This window comes from Oxyura jamaicensis, chromosome 15, assembly GCF_011077185.1.
Source record: "Oxyura jamaicensis isolate SHBP4307 breed ruddy duck chromosome 15, BPBGC_Ojam_1.0, whole genome shotgun sequence".
NCBI classification, from domain to species: domain Eukaryota; kingdom Metazoa; phylum Chordata; class Aves; order Anseriformes; family Anatidae; genus Oxyura; species Oxyura jamaicensis.
This window is the reverse complement of record NC_048907.1, coordinates 12,572,092-12,590,891: the sequence shown is the minus strand read 5'-3', so window position 1 is coordinate 12,590,891 and position 18,800 is coordinate 12,572,092. Positions and strand designations below refer to the sequence as shown.

The 18,800-nt window shown below is 36.8% G+C and overlaps 1 protein-coding gene across 14 annotated transcripts in view; it reads left to right on the top strand.

Annotated features, from left to right (window-relative positions):
* The window catches only part of EP400 (E1A binding protein p400), a 48,206-nt gene that overhangs the window by 23,638 nt on the left and 5,768 nt on the right, over nucleotides 1-18,800 (top strand). For 3 of the 14 annotated variants that reach the window (XM_035340596.1, XM_035340590.1, XM_035340591.1), the window contains 28 exons: nucleotides 413-649; nucleotides 1,709-1,873; nucleotides 2,730-2,897; nucleotides 4,862-4,953; nucleotides 5,460-5,758; nucleotides 6,130-6,332; nucleotides 6,435-6,604; nucleotides 6,808-7,004; nucleotides 7,414-7,525; nucleotides 8,189-8,332; nucleotides 8,641-8,799; nucleotides 9,068-9,151; nucleotides 9,734-9,865; nucleotides 9,977-10,021; nucleotides 10,129-10,282; nucleotides 10,708-10,949; nucleotides 11,450-11,623; nucleotides 11,865-11,912; nucleotides 12,931-13,067; nucleotides 13,618-13,674; nucleotides 13,799-13,877; nucleotides 14,445-14,645; nucleotides 15,654-15,699; nucleotides 15,799-15,908; nucleotides 16,488-16,692; nucleotides 17,236-17,399; nucleotides 17,778-17,984; nucleotides 18,300-18,495. In XM_035340596.1, coding sequence (XP_035196487.1) covers nucleotides 413-649; nucleotides 1,709-1,873; nucleotides 2,730-2,897; nucleotides 4,862-4,953; nucleotides 5,460-5,758; nucleotides 6,130-6,332; nucleotides 6,435-6,604; nucleotides 6,808-7,004; nucleotides 7,414-7,525; nucleotides 8,189-8,332; nucleotides 8,641-8,799; nucleotides 9,068-9,151; nucleotides 9,734-9,865; nucleotides 9,977-10,021; nucleotides 10,129-10,282; nucleotides 10,708-10,949; nucleotides 11,450-11,623; nucleotides 11,865-11,912; nucleotides 12,931-13,067; nucleotides 13,618-13,674; nucleotides 13,799-13,877; nucleotides 14,445-14,645; nucleotides 15,654-15,699; nucleotides 15,799-15,908; nucleotides 16,488-16,692; nucleotides 17,236-17,399; nucleotides 17,778-17,984; nucleotides 18,300-18,495 — 4,227 coding nt within the window. Of the gene's footprint in view, nucleotides 1-412; nucleotides 650-1,708; nucleotides 1,874-2,729; nucleotides 2,898-4,861; nucleotides 4,954-5,459; nucleotides 5,759-6,129; nucleotides 6,333-6,434; nucleotides 6,605-6,807; nucleotides 7,005-7,413; nucleotides 7,526-8,188; nucleotides 8,333-8,640; nucleotides 8,800-9,067; nucleotides 9,152-9,733; nucleotides 9,866-9,976; nucleotides 10,022-10,128; nucleotides 10,283-10,707; nucleotides 10,950-11,449; nucleotides 11,624-11,864; nucleotides 11,913-12,930; nucleotides 13,068-13,617; nucleotides 13,675-13,798; nucleotides 13,878-14,415; nucleotides 14,646-15,653; nucleotides 15,700-15,798; nucleotides 15,909-16,487; nucleotides 16,693-17,235; nucleotides 17,400-17,777; nucleotides 17,985-18,299; nucleotides 18,496-18,800 lie in introns of those variants that run through there. The other 11 variants (XM_035340604.1, XM_035340603.1, XM_035340599.1 and 8 more) reach the window with 8 other exon arrangements.

Genomic DNA, 18,800 nt, shown 5'->3' with positions numbered 1-18,800 from the left:
GGCTTAAAAATACCAACAAACTAATGGCCAGTAAATTTCCCCACTAGTTTCTACAGTATGATCTGCCAGTGTAATGCAAAACTAAGCTTTGTGTAACCTAACTGATAGTGTATGGAGTTAATATGTCATAGTTGGTATTTAAACCCTGATCACATGTAATGTTCTGTCAAACATGGGAATTAAGAGTACTTTTGTGTATTTATTTAACCTTTAAATAATGCTTACCAAATAAATAATGTTGTAAAAGTAGGACGGAGTAGTAGGCATGGCTAGAAATCCCAGTCTGTAAGGAAAAGCCGTTCCTGTAGCCGTTTTAATATCCTGTTGGAAGGTTTCTTTTTAATGCAGGTTGTTTAAAGCAGTGGAGTTAAAACCTCTAACAGCTTGCACAAACAAACCTTATCGATTGCAGCTGCAGCAGCACAGTTTCAGACAACTCAGGCTTCCACCAGTGCTCCAAGACACCAGCCCGCAGCGACCTTCACCACAGCAACTAGCACAGCCCATCCTGTGAAACAGCGGGGCCAGACCACAGCACAGGCCTCCCAGCTGGGCCAGGCCCAGCCACAGCCCCCCCCGCACACCATCCAACAGAGTGTGCTGCCTCAGAGGCTGGTACTCACCTCCCAGGCCCAGGCACGGTTGCCTAGTAAGTGGCCTCCCCTTTCGAGGTTTCTCCCACCTTTTTACTACAACGAGGTTAAGTTACTAGGCACCCTAAAATGTGTACAGAATCGTTGTTTTTTTTTCACTCTTCTGATTAGCCTTGCTCAGTACGTTGCTTATGACCAAGGAAAATCAAAAATTGGATAAGAAACAATAGAATTGCTGTGGACATACATTAGCGGTGTCAACTTAATCTCCTATTTCTGCATGTTCCTTCTGCTGGCAAGACTTCCTTCAGACCAAATGTTTTAGCTCTATCCTAATTATTCCTTTCATATTAAACACTAATCCATCTGCTAAAGGCCTCTCACGGAGAGGAGCGTCGCAACTGTTAGGCAGAGAAAAGCAATGAGGCTTTGCTTTAAGGTTGTATGTGCACTGCCTATTAGCATGTATGTAGAGTACTGAGCACTGATATATTAATTTTTTTTCTCTGGGGTAACGCACTGCCTTTACAAAAGCTAAATTTCCATGCCCGTATTTTCTCAAGATCGTAAAACTTAATGCTTAAATGCCTCTAACTTTTCTGCATTTAAATCACAAAAAGCTTGGTCCTTGCCACTTTAAAGCTTTTTGTTTGTCTAAGTGCAGATTGCTTAATGTAAATCATGTTTCATCAGCAAATTTCATATTATTTTAAATGTATTTATATAGCTACATGTGTGAATATTTTTGTCTCTTCCTTCAGCCTTCCTTTATGCTCTTGAAAAGGCAGTGGAAATCACTTTAATGTCTATACTTGTTCTGTTATAAAGTGTCACATGAGTTTTCAGGTAGCTCTTACTGGTTTTGCTAATGATAGTGATACCTTCTAAAATGTTGATGTTCTTAGCTTTTAAACAATCAACTTTTTTCCAGTTTGTCCAACAAGTATAGAAAGCGATACCTGCTTAACTTTTATATGACACTTTTGATGCACTAAGTATAATTCTGCATGGAAGGCGCTTCAGCACCAGTTTACTAACCAAAATTTAGAACTGTGAATATTGAACAACCCACCTCCCACTTTGGTTTTCTTAATGCTTGTTTTCCTCCTTAACAGGTGGTGAGGTAGTAAAAATTGCCCAGCTGGCTTCTATAGCAGGAGCACAAGGCAGAATTGCTCAGCCAGAGACCCCTGTAACACTGCAGTTCCAAGGGAACAAGTTTACTTTGTCACATAGCCAACTTCGACAGCTCACTGCGGGGCAGCCTTTGCAGTTACAAGGTACTATTTTCAAAACAGTGAGTTTCCCACGATTTAGAATGCTCCATTTTTTGATGTGGACAGCACATTCCTTGTTCCCTTGTATACTAAGGAGATTTCATCCCGCCATCAGTTTGTACTGTTCTGTTCTACCTGTTTTCTGCGTGAGATGGATAATGAGCTAGGTCTGTTTTGAAAATAAATGTGTATTAAGTGCAAGACATGGTTACTTTCATTTTCTATATTGTATTTCAAAATTTTATTACTGAATTTGCTTTCATGTGTATGCGATACAGCTGAAGTAAGGTGAGATATTATTTCAGATAAATTACCTGATGAGTAGAAACAGACAAAACTAAGTATGTTCTTCATTTGTTCAGAAATGGTGTAAATAACATTTCAAGATTGGTGTGCCTGTGATTTTTTCCATACTGATCAGAGCTTTCACTGATCTGAAAGCTCTACTTATGATACTTTCTGCTCTCAAATTTCTCCTCCTGGTAGTGTGTGCATTGCCAAATTCAGGAGAATTTAGATATCTTGATTCTTATGGCTAACAAAATAAATAGAGGAAACGCTGAGTTTTTTTTTTTTTTTTTACTTAATTGGATTTTGCCCAAATTCCATATAAAATACCTAGATATGTAATGATACTCTGACTTTGTGAAACTCCTGTATAACTATGAAGACTTAAGTCTCTCCTAGCAGAGATTATGGAATTTTAAATCAGATGGGTGTAATGACTTTTTGGGGAAAAAATTTAACATAGTTTGAAACGGTAATGATTGGTTTGTAACAGTGGTATCTTTTGCTGCAGAACACTAGAGGTCCTTTTGCACTCTATCCCGTCTAATTTTTTAAAATCCATCTGTTGCAGGAAGCGTTCTCCAAATTGTTTCAGCACCAGGACAACAGTATTTGAGACCTCAGGGTCCAGTTGTCATGCAGACAGTTTCCCAAGCTGGAACTGTTCAGAATGCTCTGAACGCATTAGGAAACCAGCATCAGGCAGGTGTGCCAACTTCCACGGCAGTCACACAGCAAGGTAGGTTTTCTGACCTGAAGAAATGTCTCTATCTAAACACTCAATTGCTAAAATCACATATTCATAAATACTCAAAATTTTTACAGATTGTATCTTTTTTTTTCAGTTGAGTTCAGAAGCAGGTAAACTATGAGGAAAATCTTTCTGACTAGTGATTTATGAGTGATGTGTACCGAAGTTTTAGGTAAAGTCTTAGTACAAACTTGGAAGAGCTTGAAGCCAAATTAAATACATAGAATTTTCTTTACCAGTTATATCTTAGGTCAGGTTTTTTGGGGAAGAAACGAGTTTGAAATACTTTGATTCTTTTTCAAAGAAAGATCAAGGTGATGCTTTTTTATACTGACGTAGAATGTCCAGCAGTTCTCTCTGTTTTTACACATAAATTCTGATCTAAGTTTCTTTGCTTCTCTATCTACTCAAGCTACTGTTTTTGTTTCCCTCTGTAAATGCTGCTCAGATATTTGGTGCCTTGCTGTGAATATGATCAATTCCTTGCTTTAAAACACAATCAAGGTGTTGATCAAAAAACAATAGAGTGGTCTAGGATGTACTTACAACATAACAGCAGGTTGTTAAGTGGTGATAAATGCAGTACTAGGAGTTCATGCCTTGGAAATGGCCATCTGCTGTAATTTTCTCTGGATATAAACCATTCCCTTAAAACAGACTGTTTACTGCTCCTTTTTGATGTATTAATGTGCCCTTGAAGTTCATATTTTGACATTCTGAAACTAAGAACCTCATCATAAAAAGGGAGAGGAATCTTCAGCAGCCTCCCAGTTGTTGGGAGGTAAAGAATTTCTGTCATGGTTTGTAAGATCTGTGGCTGAAATGTTTAATCCTCGAGCTCTGATAACATTACAAATGCTCCTAATATGGCCACAGTTCGCAACTGAAATTGGTAACTCAAGATAAAATTTTCTACAAAAACTCACCCATCTTACTACAATCATGATGGTAACGAGAGAGCTCTGTTAAAAGCAATAATATTAATAATAATAAAAACACTGTTTTCACATATTGAAAGAAAAAATTACTATTAATCTTTGGAGGAAGATGTAAAGCGTATTGAAAATACTTATTTTGACTTCCTGAATTTTGGATAAGATACCAGATAAATAAGTTGTTTTGGGTCATCAGAATACGTTGGATATCTCTATTGGCATGTTTTTCTGGAATAAAAATGTATAAAGACAAAACTTTCAACTCTGCTTTTTCCTCAGAGACTGTTATTCTTAACATAAGAGCTAGTGCTTGCTTGTTAACTTGAATTCAATTCTTTATTGGTGTATTGATTCACCATTAAATGCAGTTTCACGCTGCCTAGGAGAGGGTTGTACAAATAATCAGTGCTGATAAGCAATGCATTCTGCCTGAAATAGAAACCTATAAATCATATCAAGAAAATGACCACTACATGGTGTCTGTAGTCTGCTACTACATGAATGGTATCACTGTAGGTTCAATTAGTTGTGTGTAATGGTCTTTTAGTTCAGTTAGGTGCCTGGTAAAACATCTGAAAATAGTTGACTTCACGGAAATGCTACTGTGAGATTTCATCATATATAGTTTCTTTAATTTGTAGATATATCAATCTAATATATTTTCTGAAAAATCTTGTATAGTTTTATTAATATAAATTAGAATGATTTTTTCTGATTTAGAGTATAAATTTTAAATGCACTATACATGACATTCTGAATGAACTGTGAATGCAAGAGGTCTTTGTGCAAAGCAAAGTTAAATTCTGTTCTCCTCTATTTGTGAAACTAGTTGCAATAAACGTATCAGATGCCTGATGTGTAGTGAAGGAGGTACAAATTTCCAGTACCTAATGAATATTTAGACTAAAAGTTTATCTGTAACATTGATATGTGTTGCAGCTAAGAAATGTCTGCTTATTGAGAATAATAAGTGCAACTTCAGAAGAATAAGTATATAAACACAAGGTTTATCCTCAGTTTGTATTCCAGGTAGAACTGCAGTTACTAATTTGTCATCTGGTGATATGGGAGCAGTGTTAAAAGCAGCACCTACACATGGACAATCACAGGTACTTAATTTCTATTTTCTTATGGAAACGCAACTCTTCAGGGTTGATATTAACCTCTAGTTTACAACACTGGCAATTGGGCAAATTTCATGGATCTCTAATCTGGACAATTTTTAAAAAGGTACTTAAGCAACCTATAAAACATGGGAAAACATCAAACATTAAATTGCAAGAAACTGCAACTTATCAATATTAATGCATTACCTGAAATGGCTCAAATATAAATTATTTTTTTTCCAAAACTATGAAATACACTCTGATAGAAGCAAGACACCAGTCTAAGGTGGAGTTGACTCTTTAATATTTATTGGATTTAAATGTAATCTTCAAATTTTATCTTGAAACTTACATGTTTTGTGATTGATCTGAGTAGTTGTCAGAAATGAGCATATTAATGCTTAAATTGCATATTACTCTGGTCCTGATAACTTAATTCTAAAGAAACTAGAATTTCTAAGTAATTGCTACTGACAGTAAATACATTTTTTCAACTTCTCTTGTCAAAGGAAACATATGAAGAAAAGAACCGTCTTTTAAAGGAACGTCTGGACAGAATATTTTCTGGCAATGAGCGCCGTTGTTCAAGGGCTCCAATGTATGGCAGAGACTTGTTGGGTATTTGTTCTTTAATTGGTGAACAAAAGCCCTCTCAGCTGTCTTCCTGTGAGGACAACAGTTGGAGGTGGACTGGCTTTGTGAATTGCTGCCTTTCTTCAAGTGCCTCCAGAGGCCCAAGTGATCCTTTGCAAGAAATGATCCAGACTTTGGTTCAGCAACAAGAATCTCTAAGGGATGTTGTTAACAGGTAATGTGCGACTCAGCCCTTGTAGGTCTTTCCCACACTTAGTTATTTCTCAAACAGTCCTTTTCAGTAAAACTGTAAAGTTGTTGTTCCTGTTCATGAGCTTGTTTGGTTTAGATTAATTTATTTAGCAGCAAATGATGTAAATGATAACAAACATCTTAACAGAAGCTATCATCAAAACAGATAAAAAAAGATGGAGAGAGAGAGAGAATATTAACACTTTTAAGATTTGTACTGCTTACTAAGTCAGTTCAACGAAGCGTGTAGGCAATAGTGTAAAATTACACTGTTGACAGGCTGAAAATTATTGCCACATCGTTTTGTGCATAGCTTCTTAACCTGGCATTCACTTTTTAAAATGCTTTTCACAGGGCTCTCTTCGTATTGCCAGCTGCAGTTGCTGCTCCTCCGTGTTTGTATGTAGCAAATCCTCCCCCTTCATATAGCCACAGATTGAAAGTCCTTAAACACAGTCTTAAGCAGAAGGCAGCTCCACACTTGCATCAGTTGCAACGGATTACATCTCCACACTTGCTGCAGTTCCCTGACCTCCGGCTGGTGCAGTATGACTCAGGTAAAGGTGGACACTGGGTGGTAATACTTCGGTAATTTCAAGTTTCAGATCAATGGAGTGTCTATATAAAAACCATTATTGGTTTTCTATTTTAAAATTCAGGAAAATTAGAAGCTCTTGCTGTCTTGCTTCAAAAATTGAAATCTGAAGGGCGCCGTGTGCTGATTTTGTCACAGATGATTCTGATGTTGGACATACTGGAATTGTTCCTGAATTTCCATTTCCTCACATTTGTGAGGATTGATGAATATGCTAACTATGAACAACGGCAGGTAAGTGTGTCCATGGGTACCACAGTATGTGCTCCATAGCCTTTTATATGCTAGTAGAAGGAAATTTATATTGTTTCTCACTTATTTTGAAACATTGACTTCCTTTTTTGTCTTTTTGTTTTATTAGGCTTTAGTGAATTTGGTTTGGCATTTTATTTTGGTGTGTGGTTTATTTACTACTTGCTTTTACTCCATTTATGTAGGAACTGATGAAAAGTTTCAACAGAGACAAGCGCATTTTCTGTGCCATCCTTTCTTCTCACAGTCGCTCCACTGGAGTCAATCTTGTTGAGGCAGACACCGTTGTGTTCTATGACAATGACCTAAATCCAGTGATGGATGCAAAGGCACAGGAATGGTGTGACAGAATTGGGAGATGTAAAGATATCCACATATACAGGTGATGCTTACAGATCAACAACTTTTCCTTAACATGCTTTAACATAAGGTTATTTCAGATAGCACTGCCCTAAATGATCTGAAATAAAGTTGAAACAGTGCTGAAAACATCGTCTCACTTCAATATCTACCCCCCTCCTCCAATTTATCATACACAGTTATAGTCTTTCTTAACACCACGTGTAATTAATGAATCCTATATGCATGTTTTTTCTATGCTTGCATACCTCACATTTTTAAATAGTGGGTCTTTTATACCGATTGTTAAAGGAAATCTTTAAAGTAGAGAAGGTAGTATCTGTTTTGTTCTTGGCCTGTACCAGCACCAAAACCAAAACTTTTTAAAAGTTCAATGTTATTCTACAAGGGAAATTTGTGTTTCTGAAACTGTTTTTTTCCTCCCTTTTTAGGCTTGTCAGTGGTAATTCTGTAGAAGAGAAGCTTTTGAAAAATGGCACAAAGGATTTGATCAGAGAAGTAGCTGCTCAGGGAAATGACTATTCAATGGCCTTTTTAACACAGGTAAGTTAATATTAAAACATGCACCAGTGTTTAGTAATTTCAAAAATCTTTGCTGGAATTTTAAATAACAGCATAAAAGAAATGTGTTTGCACTGGAAGTGATATGTAAGCATATTAGGTTTCAGGATTGCTGGAACTTAGCCATCAGTATTTGAGAGAATGTGGCATTATCTGCTCTTGTTCTGTTGCTTGCATTGTCATCACCTTTGTGACTTTATCTTCTGGTTTCTTGCACTTTGCTACAAACTTCTGCAGTTTGTAAGGTTGAAGTTTTCAATGACTTTGAAAACATGAAATACAAAGTTTGGGTATTCAGTGATGTAGGCTGGTCTCAAGGTGCAGAAGACAGTTACAGCACTGATGAAGCTAGTCTGTCCTCTTCTGGCACTCCTGATACTGTGATGTAGGTTATTAAAGTGTGCATTTCTGGCTTTCCTATAAATTGCTGAATAATACTTTATTCTACTGTGTAGTCACAGGAGAAAATTACAGAAGAGAAAGTGGACAATTTTCCAGAAATAAAAGATAAAGGTTTATTTTTTTTTCTTTAGTCAGTGCATAGTCTATAAGGTTACTTGAACCTAAGTTAATTTAAAATAATGTAAAAAGCAAAATAGTTCTGAAAGCTGAATATACTTCTCTTTTTTTCTTCCAACTACCAAGCAAACGATTCAGGAGTTGTTTGAGGTTCATTCTCCTATGGAGGATTCTGGATTTAGAGTGAAAGCAGAAGAGTTTGTAGTACTTTCTCAGGAGCCTTCTCCAGCAGAAACCATTTCACCTAAAGTTGCACGACCATTCATAGAGGTAATTATTAACCCAGACATTAAAAATACAGCTGTATGACATTGGTGTTACACTGCCTTCTCTTATTTTTGGGGAGGAGGTAAATTCTTCCAGTCTCTTTTCTGTTAGGTTTATATCGTTTTGATATTTTCCTCTTAACAGTACTTCCAAAGGGACGCAGTGAAGTTGTAATCTTTCTGGGGACTGTTTCTCTTGCCCAAGGAGAGATTTATTGCAGAAATTTGTGTTGGACTTCATTGAACTTCTTATTGAAGCTTCTTTCCATGTTTTTGAAGTCCTAATTTTTTTTTTAAATGTCTTTCTTAAAGGCCCTCAACAGTATTGAGCACGAAGATGAAGAGTCAAATGATCAGATACAAGAAATAAGATCTGAGTCACACATTGAACCTTTAATCTCAGAGCTCTGTGAGACGAAATACAACGAAGAGCCCTCACCATTGCAGGAATTAGTCGCTGTTGTGGATCAGGTACCATGACCTTCCATGAATATTTAGTTAAAAAGTCATATTTAGTTCATAATATTTCAATTCCTTTACAGTCTTGCTTTAAAGCAACTTTGTTTTCAATTAGTTTGATACTTCATTAAATGGATGGGAAACTACTGATTTTAAGCTGTTGTTAAATTATCAGAAAGGGAGATTAGTTTTCAGGAAACCTTTGATACACTCTCCTTCAGTTATATTTCTTTTGTTATCCTCAATACTAACTTTCTTTTTCCTTGATACATTCTCACAGTTGACTCCAATTGAGAAGTATGCTTTGAATTATTTAGAGCTCTTCCATGTTTCAGTTGATGAGACTGAGCCTCGGTTGAATGAGGTAAAATAGCAAATATTTCTATTCCATGTTGTTCATCGTAATGCGTACAAGCAGGGTTAATACTTTCAGTGTGAAGTGGAAGTTGCTCCAGTGACATGGAGTAAGTATGTTGTAAGCACCTCTGTTGTCTTCTCTTGCTGTACTCTATGAACACCAAGAATGCCTTATAGAGATTTTCCTATCTTGTCATTCTTTAGGTTTAAGCAGATGTCAATTTTTCATTTCTTCTTTGTAAAATGGGAAAGACATTATTCAGCACAGTTCAGCAAATATTTTTTGTACTCCATTGATAGCAGGGAAAAATATCACTAGCTTCAGTGAGCCTGCTTATTTGGGTAAAGGAGCTTGTTCTGGTTGTCTTGGATGTTTAACTCAGAGTTTGCTTTATTTCGAGGGTTTAAATACCTGCAATACCTGCAAAATCTCCTTTAACTGACCGTAAAAGTATATAAAGTATCTTTAAGATTCTTTTGCCTGTAAATATCAAAGATTAAGGAATTTGTCTGTAAAAACACAAAGCAGTAACTTCTATCTAGTGTCTGTTACTGCATAAAGTTTATAAGGAGTCTAACTTTTACCTAGGTGGAATTGAAAACTGTAAAGAAAGCATGGGAAGTCCAGCATATGAAGGAATTAAAGGAAAAAGAGCAAAAAATGCTTTGGGAGGATGAAGAAGAGCTTCTCACCTACACTCGAGAGGATGCATACAACAAAGTAATTCCTGATTATTGTATTTCTTAAATGTATTAACAATTATTCTGAGAATACATTTTCCTTCAGGGTTCAGTCAGATCATTTGAATTGCATTCTCTTTTTGCTCTGTAGGAGTATGTCTATGAAGGTCCAGATGGACAAACTGAAATTATGCCAGTAAGTACAAGTAATAGCAGGCAGCCTAAATAAGCTTTTTATCTTTTGAAACATAAAGACCTTTGATTAGTTAATAGTTCACTAACTACATTTTTCTTTCTGTGCAGCTTTGGACTCCCCCCACTCCACCTCAGGATGACAATGACATCTATATTGATTCAGTTATGTGCCTGATGTATGATACCACCCCTATTCCTGAATCAAAGTTGCCTCCAGTGTATGTCAGGAAGGAACGTAAACGACACAAAACAGATCCTTCTGGTAAATGCTTGTTCAAAACTGTTGGGAGTTTTATTGCTGAGAGTTAAAAACGTTGGGATTTTTGATAATTCCTACGTGTCTGGTCTAGTAAAGATCAAACCTGCAGGTTTGAGGATATGAAATGTCTTGTCTCACTGTGGTTCTGTATCACCGAAAACTCAGTTTGTCTTAGACAGCATGTCTTTTGATTTAGGAATATGGTATTTTTACCTCTGAATTTCTAGAAAATAGGTATTCTGCTGTGTGAGTTAGGCTGTTCTCACTTAAAACATAGTATGGCCAGAACCTTTATAGTTTCTGCCATTGTGCTTTTAAGAGGTAGCATGGAATACTCTGTGCACATTTAGGAGCATTTTGCAGCTATACATAGCACATGAATCAAACAATGGTAGTAACTATTTACTGAGATTTTTTTTTGGTCTTAGCTGCAGGTAGGAAGAAAAAGCAACGTCATGGAGAGACGGTTATTCCTCCTCGTTCACTTTTTGATCGAGCAACTCCAGGAATGTTGAAAATGCGACGAGAAGGCAAGGACCAGAAGAAAAATATCTTGTTGAAACAACAAACACAGTTTGCAAAGCCTTTGCCGACGCTTGTCAAGCCTGCTGCTGAAGCTGGACAGGATAATCCTGAGTGGTTGATCAGTGAAGACTGGGCACTTCTGCAGGTCAGACAATACCTGTGCTTTCTGCTGATATTATGTATTGTATTTTAGCTTCTAATTTCATAAATGGCTCTTTCAGTACTTTCTCTCTTCAATTTTATTTCTAATTCCTTACAGTTAGTTTGGCATTTTGCTGATCTAACTCAGCAGATTGCATATCACTTGTGTTTCCTTAAGGATAAATTAAGTTCTGTTCTTGCTGTAGATACTGCTTACTATTGTGGCCCAGATTTGTCTGACTGGACATTGGATAATGCAGCTAAAGTTCTTCTTGCCTTTGAGAAGAGCAGCACTTGGATGGCAGCTCTACCTATGCAGACATAAATCTGCATAAAAGAATTTATGCTTATTTATTATCTGTTGAACATAGGTGAACCCATGGACTGAATTCTAAGCTCTCTGCCCCATTGTAATAATGGTGTGTGGGTACATGCAAATAAGTACTGGTTTGGAAGATTGGAATGATTTGTTACCTGAAGCTTTTGTACCCTTATCTGTTGTAGGCAGTGAAGCAGCTGCTGGAGCTTCCTTTAAATCTTGCTGTTGTATCGCCAGCACACACTCCCAATTGGGACCTTGTTAGTGATGTTGTTAACTCATGCAGCAGAGTCTATCGCTCACCAAAACAATGCCGAAACAGATATGAAAATGTCATTATTCCAAGGGAAGAAGGAAAGGTGAGTTTATGTAGAGTGATGCATCTTTTTTACATTAAGTTTGTAGAGTTTTTTTTCCTTATCTCCGTAAACACTTTTTTTTAGTTAAATGTTTCAACAGTGTAAATAAATAAGTTTTAAAAGATTAAAAAATTATCCTCATCAGGATTTCCACTTATTTTATATGATTTCTTTGAAAAGAAAAAGCACCTGAACAAAATCTTCCACAAAAGATCATCTAACTTTCCTTCTTATTTTACAGCTAATGTACGAAGCTAATCCTAAAAAGAAGACAAAAAGTATTTATAAGGTGTGCATTGGTATTCTTTCAAAATCAAATCTAGACACTGTGGTATTTAGCAGCAATGGAGGTGGGCAGATAATTCATATGAGATCCATGTTGAGTGTTACTTGAGTTCTGAAACATCAATGAAAATTCCAAATTTATTTTTTCCTTTCTTTGTTGATACAGTGGATTGACACCAGACTTCATCTTTTGGATTTGATAGATAATTTTTAAATCATGCAAGAAGTTTGTTTTCACTTAAACTGTAGTGGATATTTTTCCATCTAACAACCACCATGTAACTTATCCTGATTATTATGATGGTACTTAAGATCTGTAAGGACGTACTTCATAGTAGGGTCTAAGTGGATTACAAACACATAGTGAATTTAATGTTTGAAGCACCTCTTTGTAAATGAGGACGATAATGCGCTGCAGAAACAAAAATAAATTCCATGATTATAAACAACTTCTTCCAAATCCTACTGCGATTCAGTGACAGAACTGGGTAGAGAATCTAGAACTTCTGACTGTAGTCTCATTCTCTGACTAATAAGCAGGTTTGTCCCTGACTGGCAGTTTCCACTTAGGAGGAGCCAAGCATTAGAATGGCATGGTGTGTTGGATGTTAACATAGCTTTGTTGGGAGAGCAGTGCAGTGATGTTTTTATTATATTATGCGTGCGCTATGCATAACTATACACTAATAGGCTCTTGGTTTGGGTACTGAATTAAACTTGCAAGATCTAAACTAAAGCAAAGATTCTTTTTCAAATTAGAGTTTGCCATTTTGTATGTCCCCAAGTGCTGATGCCAGTGTGACCGTGAGAACTGCTCCTTATTTTGCTTTTTCTTTATATATTTCCCATAGAGTTTTGTGTAACAGTAAGTTATCAATGACATGAGGCAGAAACCAGTCTGTGGTAGGATATGTTGGAGAACGTTTTTAAATAATCTACAAGTGCACCATGTGTTTATACATAGACAAAATGCAATGTGGGGTGTGTTCACAATTAAAAGTTGGTTTATTTTCATTTTTTAGACTAAAAACAGTCGCCCACTTCGTACCAACCAGATCTATGCTCAAGATGAAGGTGCCACCCACACACAGCTTTATACTAATCATTTTGAGATGATGAAAATGATTGCAGGGAAAAGAAGTCCACCTATCAAACCTCTGTAAGTTTAACTGGGATCATCCCATCTCCCCATCACGACAGACTTCCTGGAGACTTTGTTCTGAATTGCTCTCCCAGCGGAGAGTTATTTCACAGTCTGTTTCAAACTGCTGTTTTGCTTCTCTGTTCTTGACCTCTTTCCTTGTGCTCTGGCCTTGTGTTCCTGGAACATCTTCATATTTCATGTGTTTGGGTTAGTTTTTACTCACTGCATGAAGTTGGTTTTGTATGTGATTAGGAGCTTGGTTGTTTTTTAAATCTACTTTATAAACCAGACTTTCTGTTTTCCTGAATTGCAAATGTTTTGATGTCTGTGTGGATTAGTAGCACTTTGTTTTTTATGTAGATTACTGCAGTATTTTTTTTCTGTATTCATTTATTATTTACTCTGAATCTCTCTTAAAATGTCTGCCTTTATTTAGGCTCCAGTACTAATGGATATATCATGAAAACTTCACCACAACTGCAGTGTCATCTACTAAAACATGTGAACTTAAATGCTGGTTTTAAATTTCTTCTATCTCCAGTAATGCAATTTTGCTCAATTTCAGACTTGGCATGAATCCTTTTCAGAAGAATCCAAAGCATGCATCTGTTCTTGCAGAAAGGTGGGCACTTTATATCTTGAAGGAGTTAAGGATTGTGTAAAAAACATTTTAAAACTATTTTTTAATTTATTTTCAGTTATTTATTTTTTAATTATTGTGTACTTTGTCTTATCATTGTTTCTAGTGGAATTAACTATGATAAGCCACTTCCTCCAATTCAAGTTGCATCCCTCCGAGCAGAGCGTATTGCAAAAGAGAAAAAGGTACAGTCTCCGTCTTGGTTATATGTAGACTGCGGTAGTTAAACTAGACGACAGAGGAGTATGAGAAGGGCTACTCCTGGGTAAAGTTTGCTGATACAGTCATTTTTCTGGGTAGCTGTAACTTTTTAATATACACAAGGCCCAAAGTGGGACCTTTCCTTGGGCCTGTATGTGACATTGATAATTGTTTACAAGCATTGTTTTGGAACACTTGTGAAAAAAAAAACAAACAAACAATTGTAAAAATCTTATAAAAATGTAAAAATCTCTTTATTCTTGACCATTCTGTAGCCTCCATTTTTGAATTACACAGGAGATATTCATTCTTGCTTGTTGATGGTAAATTGCTTGGTAAATTACACTACAAGCTATATAACCATGATTATAGCTTGTAGTTTTGAAACTAGTTAGATCATTTAACTTGTAGTTAGAGAGCTACAATGAAGTCAGATCTGTATGATGCACACATGCTTAGAATTAAATTTTGGGCCTTTTTCATTTTAAATACATCCTGATTAATTCATGCACTGTTTTGAAGACTATGAAGCTCACACTTTGATTTCCTAGGCTTTGGCTGAACAGCAGAGGGCACAGCAACAGACAGGTCCGCAAGCTCAGCAGCAGCAAGCTGGCCAGCAGCAAGCTCAGCAACCAGCTGTACAGCAAGCACAAGCCCAACCTCAGCCGCAGGCTCAGGCACAGGTAGTTCAGCAGCCACAGGCAGTAGTACAGACTGCAGTAACTACTGTGGCCAACACAGCAGTATTGGTAAGAAAGGGAGAGCTTGGTGTCTCTGATGTAGTAACTTCAGTTCCTTTGTGTGTACTATATTTGTGGTTTTTACTTGCATTAGAAAGTAAGAATTTTAGGTCAGTATAGGGAAATAAAAGCTATTTCTTTTTTTTTCTTTTTTCCTGAGTATGCCTGGTATCTTCTTCTCTATCTTTTTCTATTCCCTTATTAAAACTGTTCATAGCATTATTGCAATAGGTGTTGGAATTCTGAAGTGAAAACTTGCCATATGCTTTGCAAATATTTTGTCTTTTTGAGTTTAGACTTTAATCGAAGTTTAAGTAAATGAATTTACACAGTGTGTATCCAAAGAACTTGGAGAATAAAGAGACTGTAGCTGTATCAGTTACTCTGATAAAGTAACTTAAAAACAAGGCTTTGAGTAAATGAACCTCAGCTGGGAAAGTGCAATGTTGCATTCTACAGAACCTACAATAGCTGTATTACTGCAAGTCTGTGCAAAGCTTTCATTACTTCTTTAAATCTAGAGTCTATTAGTAATTCTAATGACAAGTTTGAGGCTTTTGTTATTAGAGTCAGTTCAGTTTGCATACTAACATGTGCAGGTAGTGGTGATTTGGTTGTTGAAAGGCCAGAGTACTGCAGCTTTTACAGAAAGAGACAAAGTGCTCTGACCCACAAGTATTGCTGTGTATCTACTGCTCAGTGATGCTCATGTGTGAGAGGTTACCTGAGGCATGCCAGAATAACACATTGCTCCCTTTTTCTAAGAAGGATGTGAAGTGACCAGAAATTTGATTGGTCTCTAATTGCTCATTAGCATGGCAGAATCCTAATATATACAGAAAATGTTGTTGATATGCAAAATGAAAGCAATTGTAGAACTATCTGTTAATTTTATTGTATTTTTCTTGAATTGTCATTTCTGCAATACATCACTTTGTTAAACAACATAATATAAGAGCTATATTCAATTTTCTTTTATTGTTTTCTGAACTGTTACCTCAATTGTCTTCTAAATAGGCAGGCACAATCAAAACAGCAGTTACGGGGACAAGTATACAGACTGGTAAGAAGACTTTATAATTGGGCATTGGAGATGATAGGACATTCACATTTTCTCTTTTTTTTTCTTACAATCTCATGTTTAATCCTGGTTTGCTTTCAGCTACAGTGAGTGGAAACGTCATAGTGAATACCGTTGCTGGAGTCCCTGCTGCTACCTTTCAGCCCATCAATAAACGTCTGGCTTCACCAGTTATACCTGGAACATTGACTGTGAGTAGATTGCAGCACCAGTTTTATCTATGGATTGATTTTGTTTTCACGTTGTGTCAGCGTATCTGCTTCCAGCAGGAGCTTTCTATGTTATCAGAAACTCTGCTCCTTGCTAACTTCATGTGCGTCTTGTGATATCAAAATACCAGAATACACTGGGATGGCTTATCAGAACAAAATACCTAAGAAATAATGCTGTTAAGATTAGTTCATAATTGAGTGCTGTCTTAGGAAATTGTTGATGTCAATGTCATTGCCAGCATGTAACAATTTTATGCTCTGTTAATGATGATTTTTATTGTTATTTTAAGGTTGCAAGATCTTAAAAAGATTAAGCAAAAAAAATGAAAGGTAGTAAACTGCAACTGTAGTTAAGGGGTTGGTGATTAGCATGTTTGAAAAAGATTTAACCAGATGCCAATTGTGAGATATATTCAAACAGATGTGTTAGAAAGATTTGGACCTTCTTTGCTTTATTTTTGATGTTTGTTTCTAAAACCATATAGTCTCTTTCCAGATTGTTCCATAGCTTTATGTGAGGTATGAGAACTGAGCAATAATGACTGTGTTCCTCTTCAGACTTCGGGAGGCACTGCAACTGCACAAGTGGTGCATACCCAGCAGCGGACGGCGGCAGCACCTGCTGCATCCACGGAACTGGTGACCATTGCATCTACACAGGGGGTTCGTGCAGTGACATCAGTGACAGCATCAGCAGTGGTAACTACAAACTTAACACCTGTGCAGACCCAGACAAGATCTTTGGTGACTCAGGTTACACCAGGTAATAATCATGTGCTGAGAGATTTTTTCATAGGGTACGAAAGGACCTCAGAATTCCTGTAGTTTGTTTGACCTCTGTAGTTCCACAGTATTGAAAGTCTGGATTTGTAGACAGACCAGTTAAATGATGCTGTGGTTTTTAACTTGCTTATTGTTGGTGCTTAGATGATATATTTTTTTGCCAGTGAGTATTATGGATAGAGTGTTACAGCAGAGAATGGCTTGGCTGCTAGGCATTACAATTAAAAAGGTTTATTAACAATCAAGCAGTAAAATATTAAAATCGAGTGTTGCAACTAAAACCCATTCTGAGGAAAGGAGTATATATTGTATTATTTATGCTGTTTTTTCATCATTTTTATGTGAATGTGTTATTTGTGGTTAGTCAACAAACTGTAGGTAATGTAGCTTTTCAGGTGAAATCAAATAATTAAATTTGGTGTTGAATTAATTCATACACTGACAATTTTTGAATGTGAAAATTTCAGTGAAATATCCATTCACTGATTTATTTTTTTTATTATTATTATTTTTTTATTCACAGCTACACCAACAGTTCAGCTCTCTGGTAAAACCATCACCCCTGCTCACTTCCAGCTTCTGAGACAGCAGCAGCAGCAGGCAGCTCAAGTGCAGGTCCCTCAGATTCAGGCTCAGGCACAAGCCCAGTCTCCAGCTCAAATAAAAACTGTTGGCAAATTGTCACAGGTAAGGAAATGTCCTTGAAGAAATGTGGCATGTTGCTCTCATTGTTACTGTAAGCATCATTAGCAGTGTCTGTTGCACCCTGTTTTCCTGAACTAAAATTAAACATGGGTCTTTGTTAAAGTTGATCTCAGTAAAATTTCAAGGAGACAGGGAGTCTGATAGCCATTTCAAATAGCACCACTGTCGCCATAGGTCAGGATATAAAGTACTTACTTCTAGCTCACTGGCAATCCATAGTGTAAAGGAGCTGCATTCTTAGTTCTTGGGTCTTAAGTCTGGCATAGAATCTTTCTCCTTTAAAGCTGCAACTTCATCTCCATTCTTTTTCCTGTAGTCATATAAAGAATTTGAAATGATGGAAGTGTTTTATTTTTGCAGGAACAGCTGATCAAGTTGCAGAAACAGAAACTGCAGCTTCCTCAACAGCAGACAGCACAGCAGACACAGCAAGGAGCGCAACAGCAAACAGCACAAGTACAAGTGCAACAGCAACAGCAAACGCAACAGCTCACTGCTGTTACAGCACCTCGTCCTGGTGCAGTTCTCACAGGCACTACTGTGACAAATCTGCAAGTTGCTCGTCTTGTAAGTTTTTCTTTGACTTCATGAAAACAGTCTTGGACAGCTTGTTCTCTTTGCTAGTTCAAATTAACTGAATGCTGGTTATTCAGGCACATAAGCGCCTTTTGCATTACTTAGACAGTACAAAAGATAGAACTCTAACACAAATAGCTTTAAAGACCAACTGACACCATCTGTGACGTGTTTCATGTAAAAGAGACGTTATATTTGGAAACATTTGCAACTATCACTTCATAATAACCTGTTATATACAGCAAATTATATATATATATATATATATTTGTGCCAGTACAATAATCTTCATTCCTTACTGCTTAGACTCGTGTTCCTGCTTCCCAGCTTCAAGCACAAGGACAGATCCAGGCCCAAACTCCACAAGCAGCACAGGTTGCTTTGGCAAAACCTCCAGTGGTATCCGTTCCAGCTGCTGTTGTGTCATCTGCAGGAGTCACTACGCTCCCTGTTACTGTTGCAGGCATTAGTGTTGCTATTGGGCAGCCACAGAAAGCAGCAGGTATGTCAACTGACTTGCTAAAACATAAGTTTAAATTCCACTGTTTTTAAAGGTAGGGTGTTTGTTTCAAGTAATGTCTTCTGTGGGGGACACTTTGAAAACTAAAGCCAAAGAGGTTAAACTCCATTATGTTTCAAAAATGAGGTAAGAGAATTGCACTTAATCCATTTAACCTGGAGGTCAGTATGAGGTTAGTATGGAGGTTAGTATTTTCTTAACTCAGAAATTTGTATGTATGAGTAGGTGAACAGACACAGTTTTAAAAATAATGCCATAGTAACTGCATCTTTTTAAATGTGAAGTGG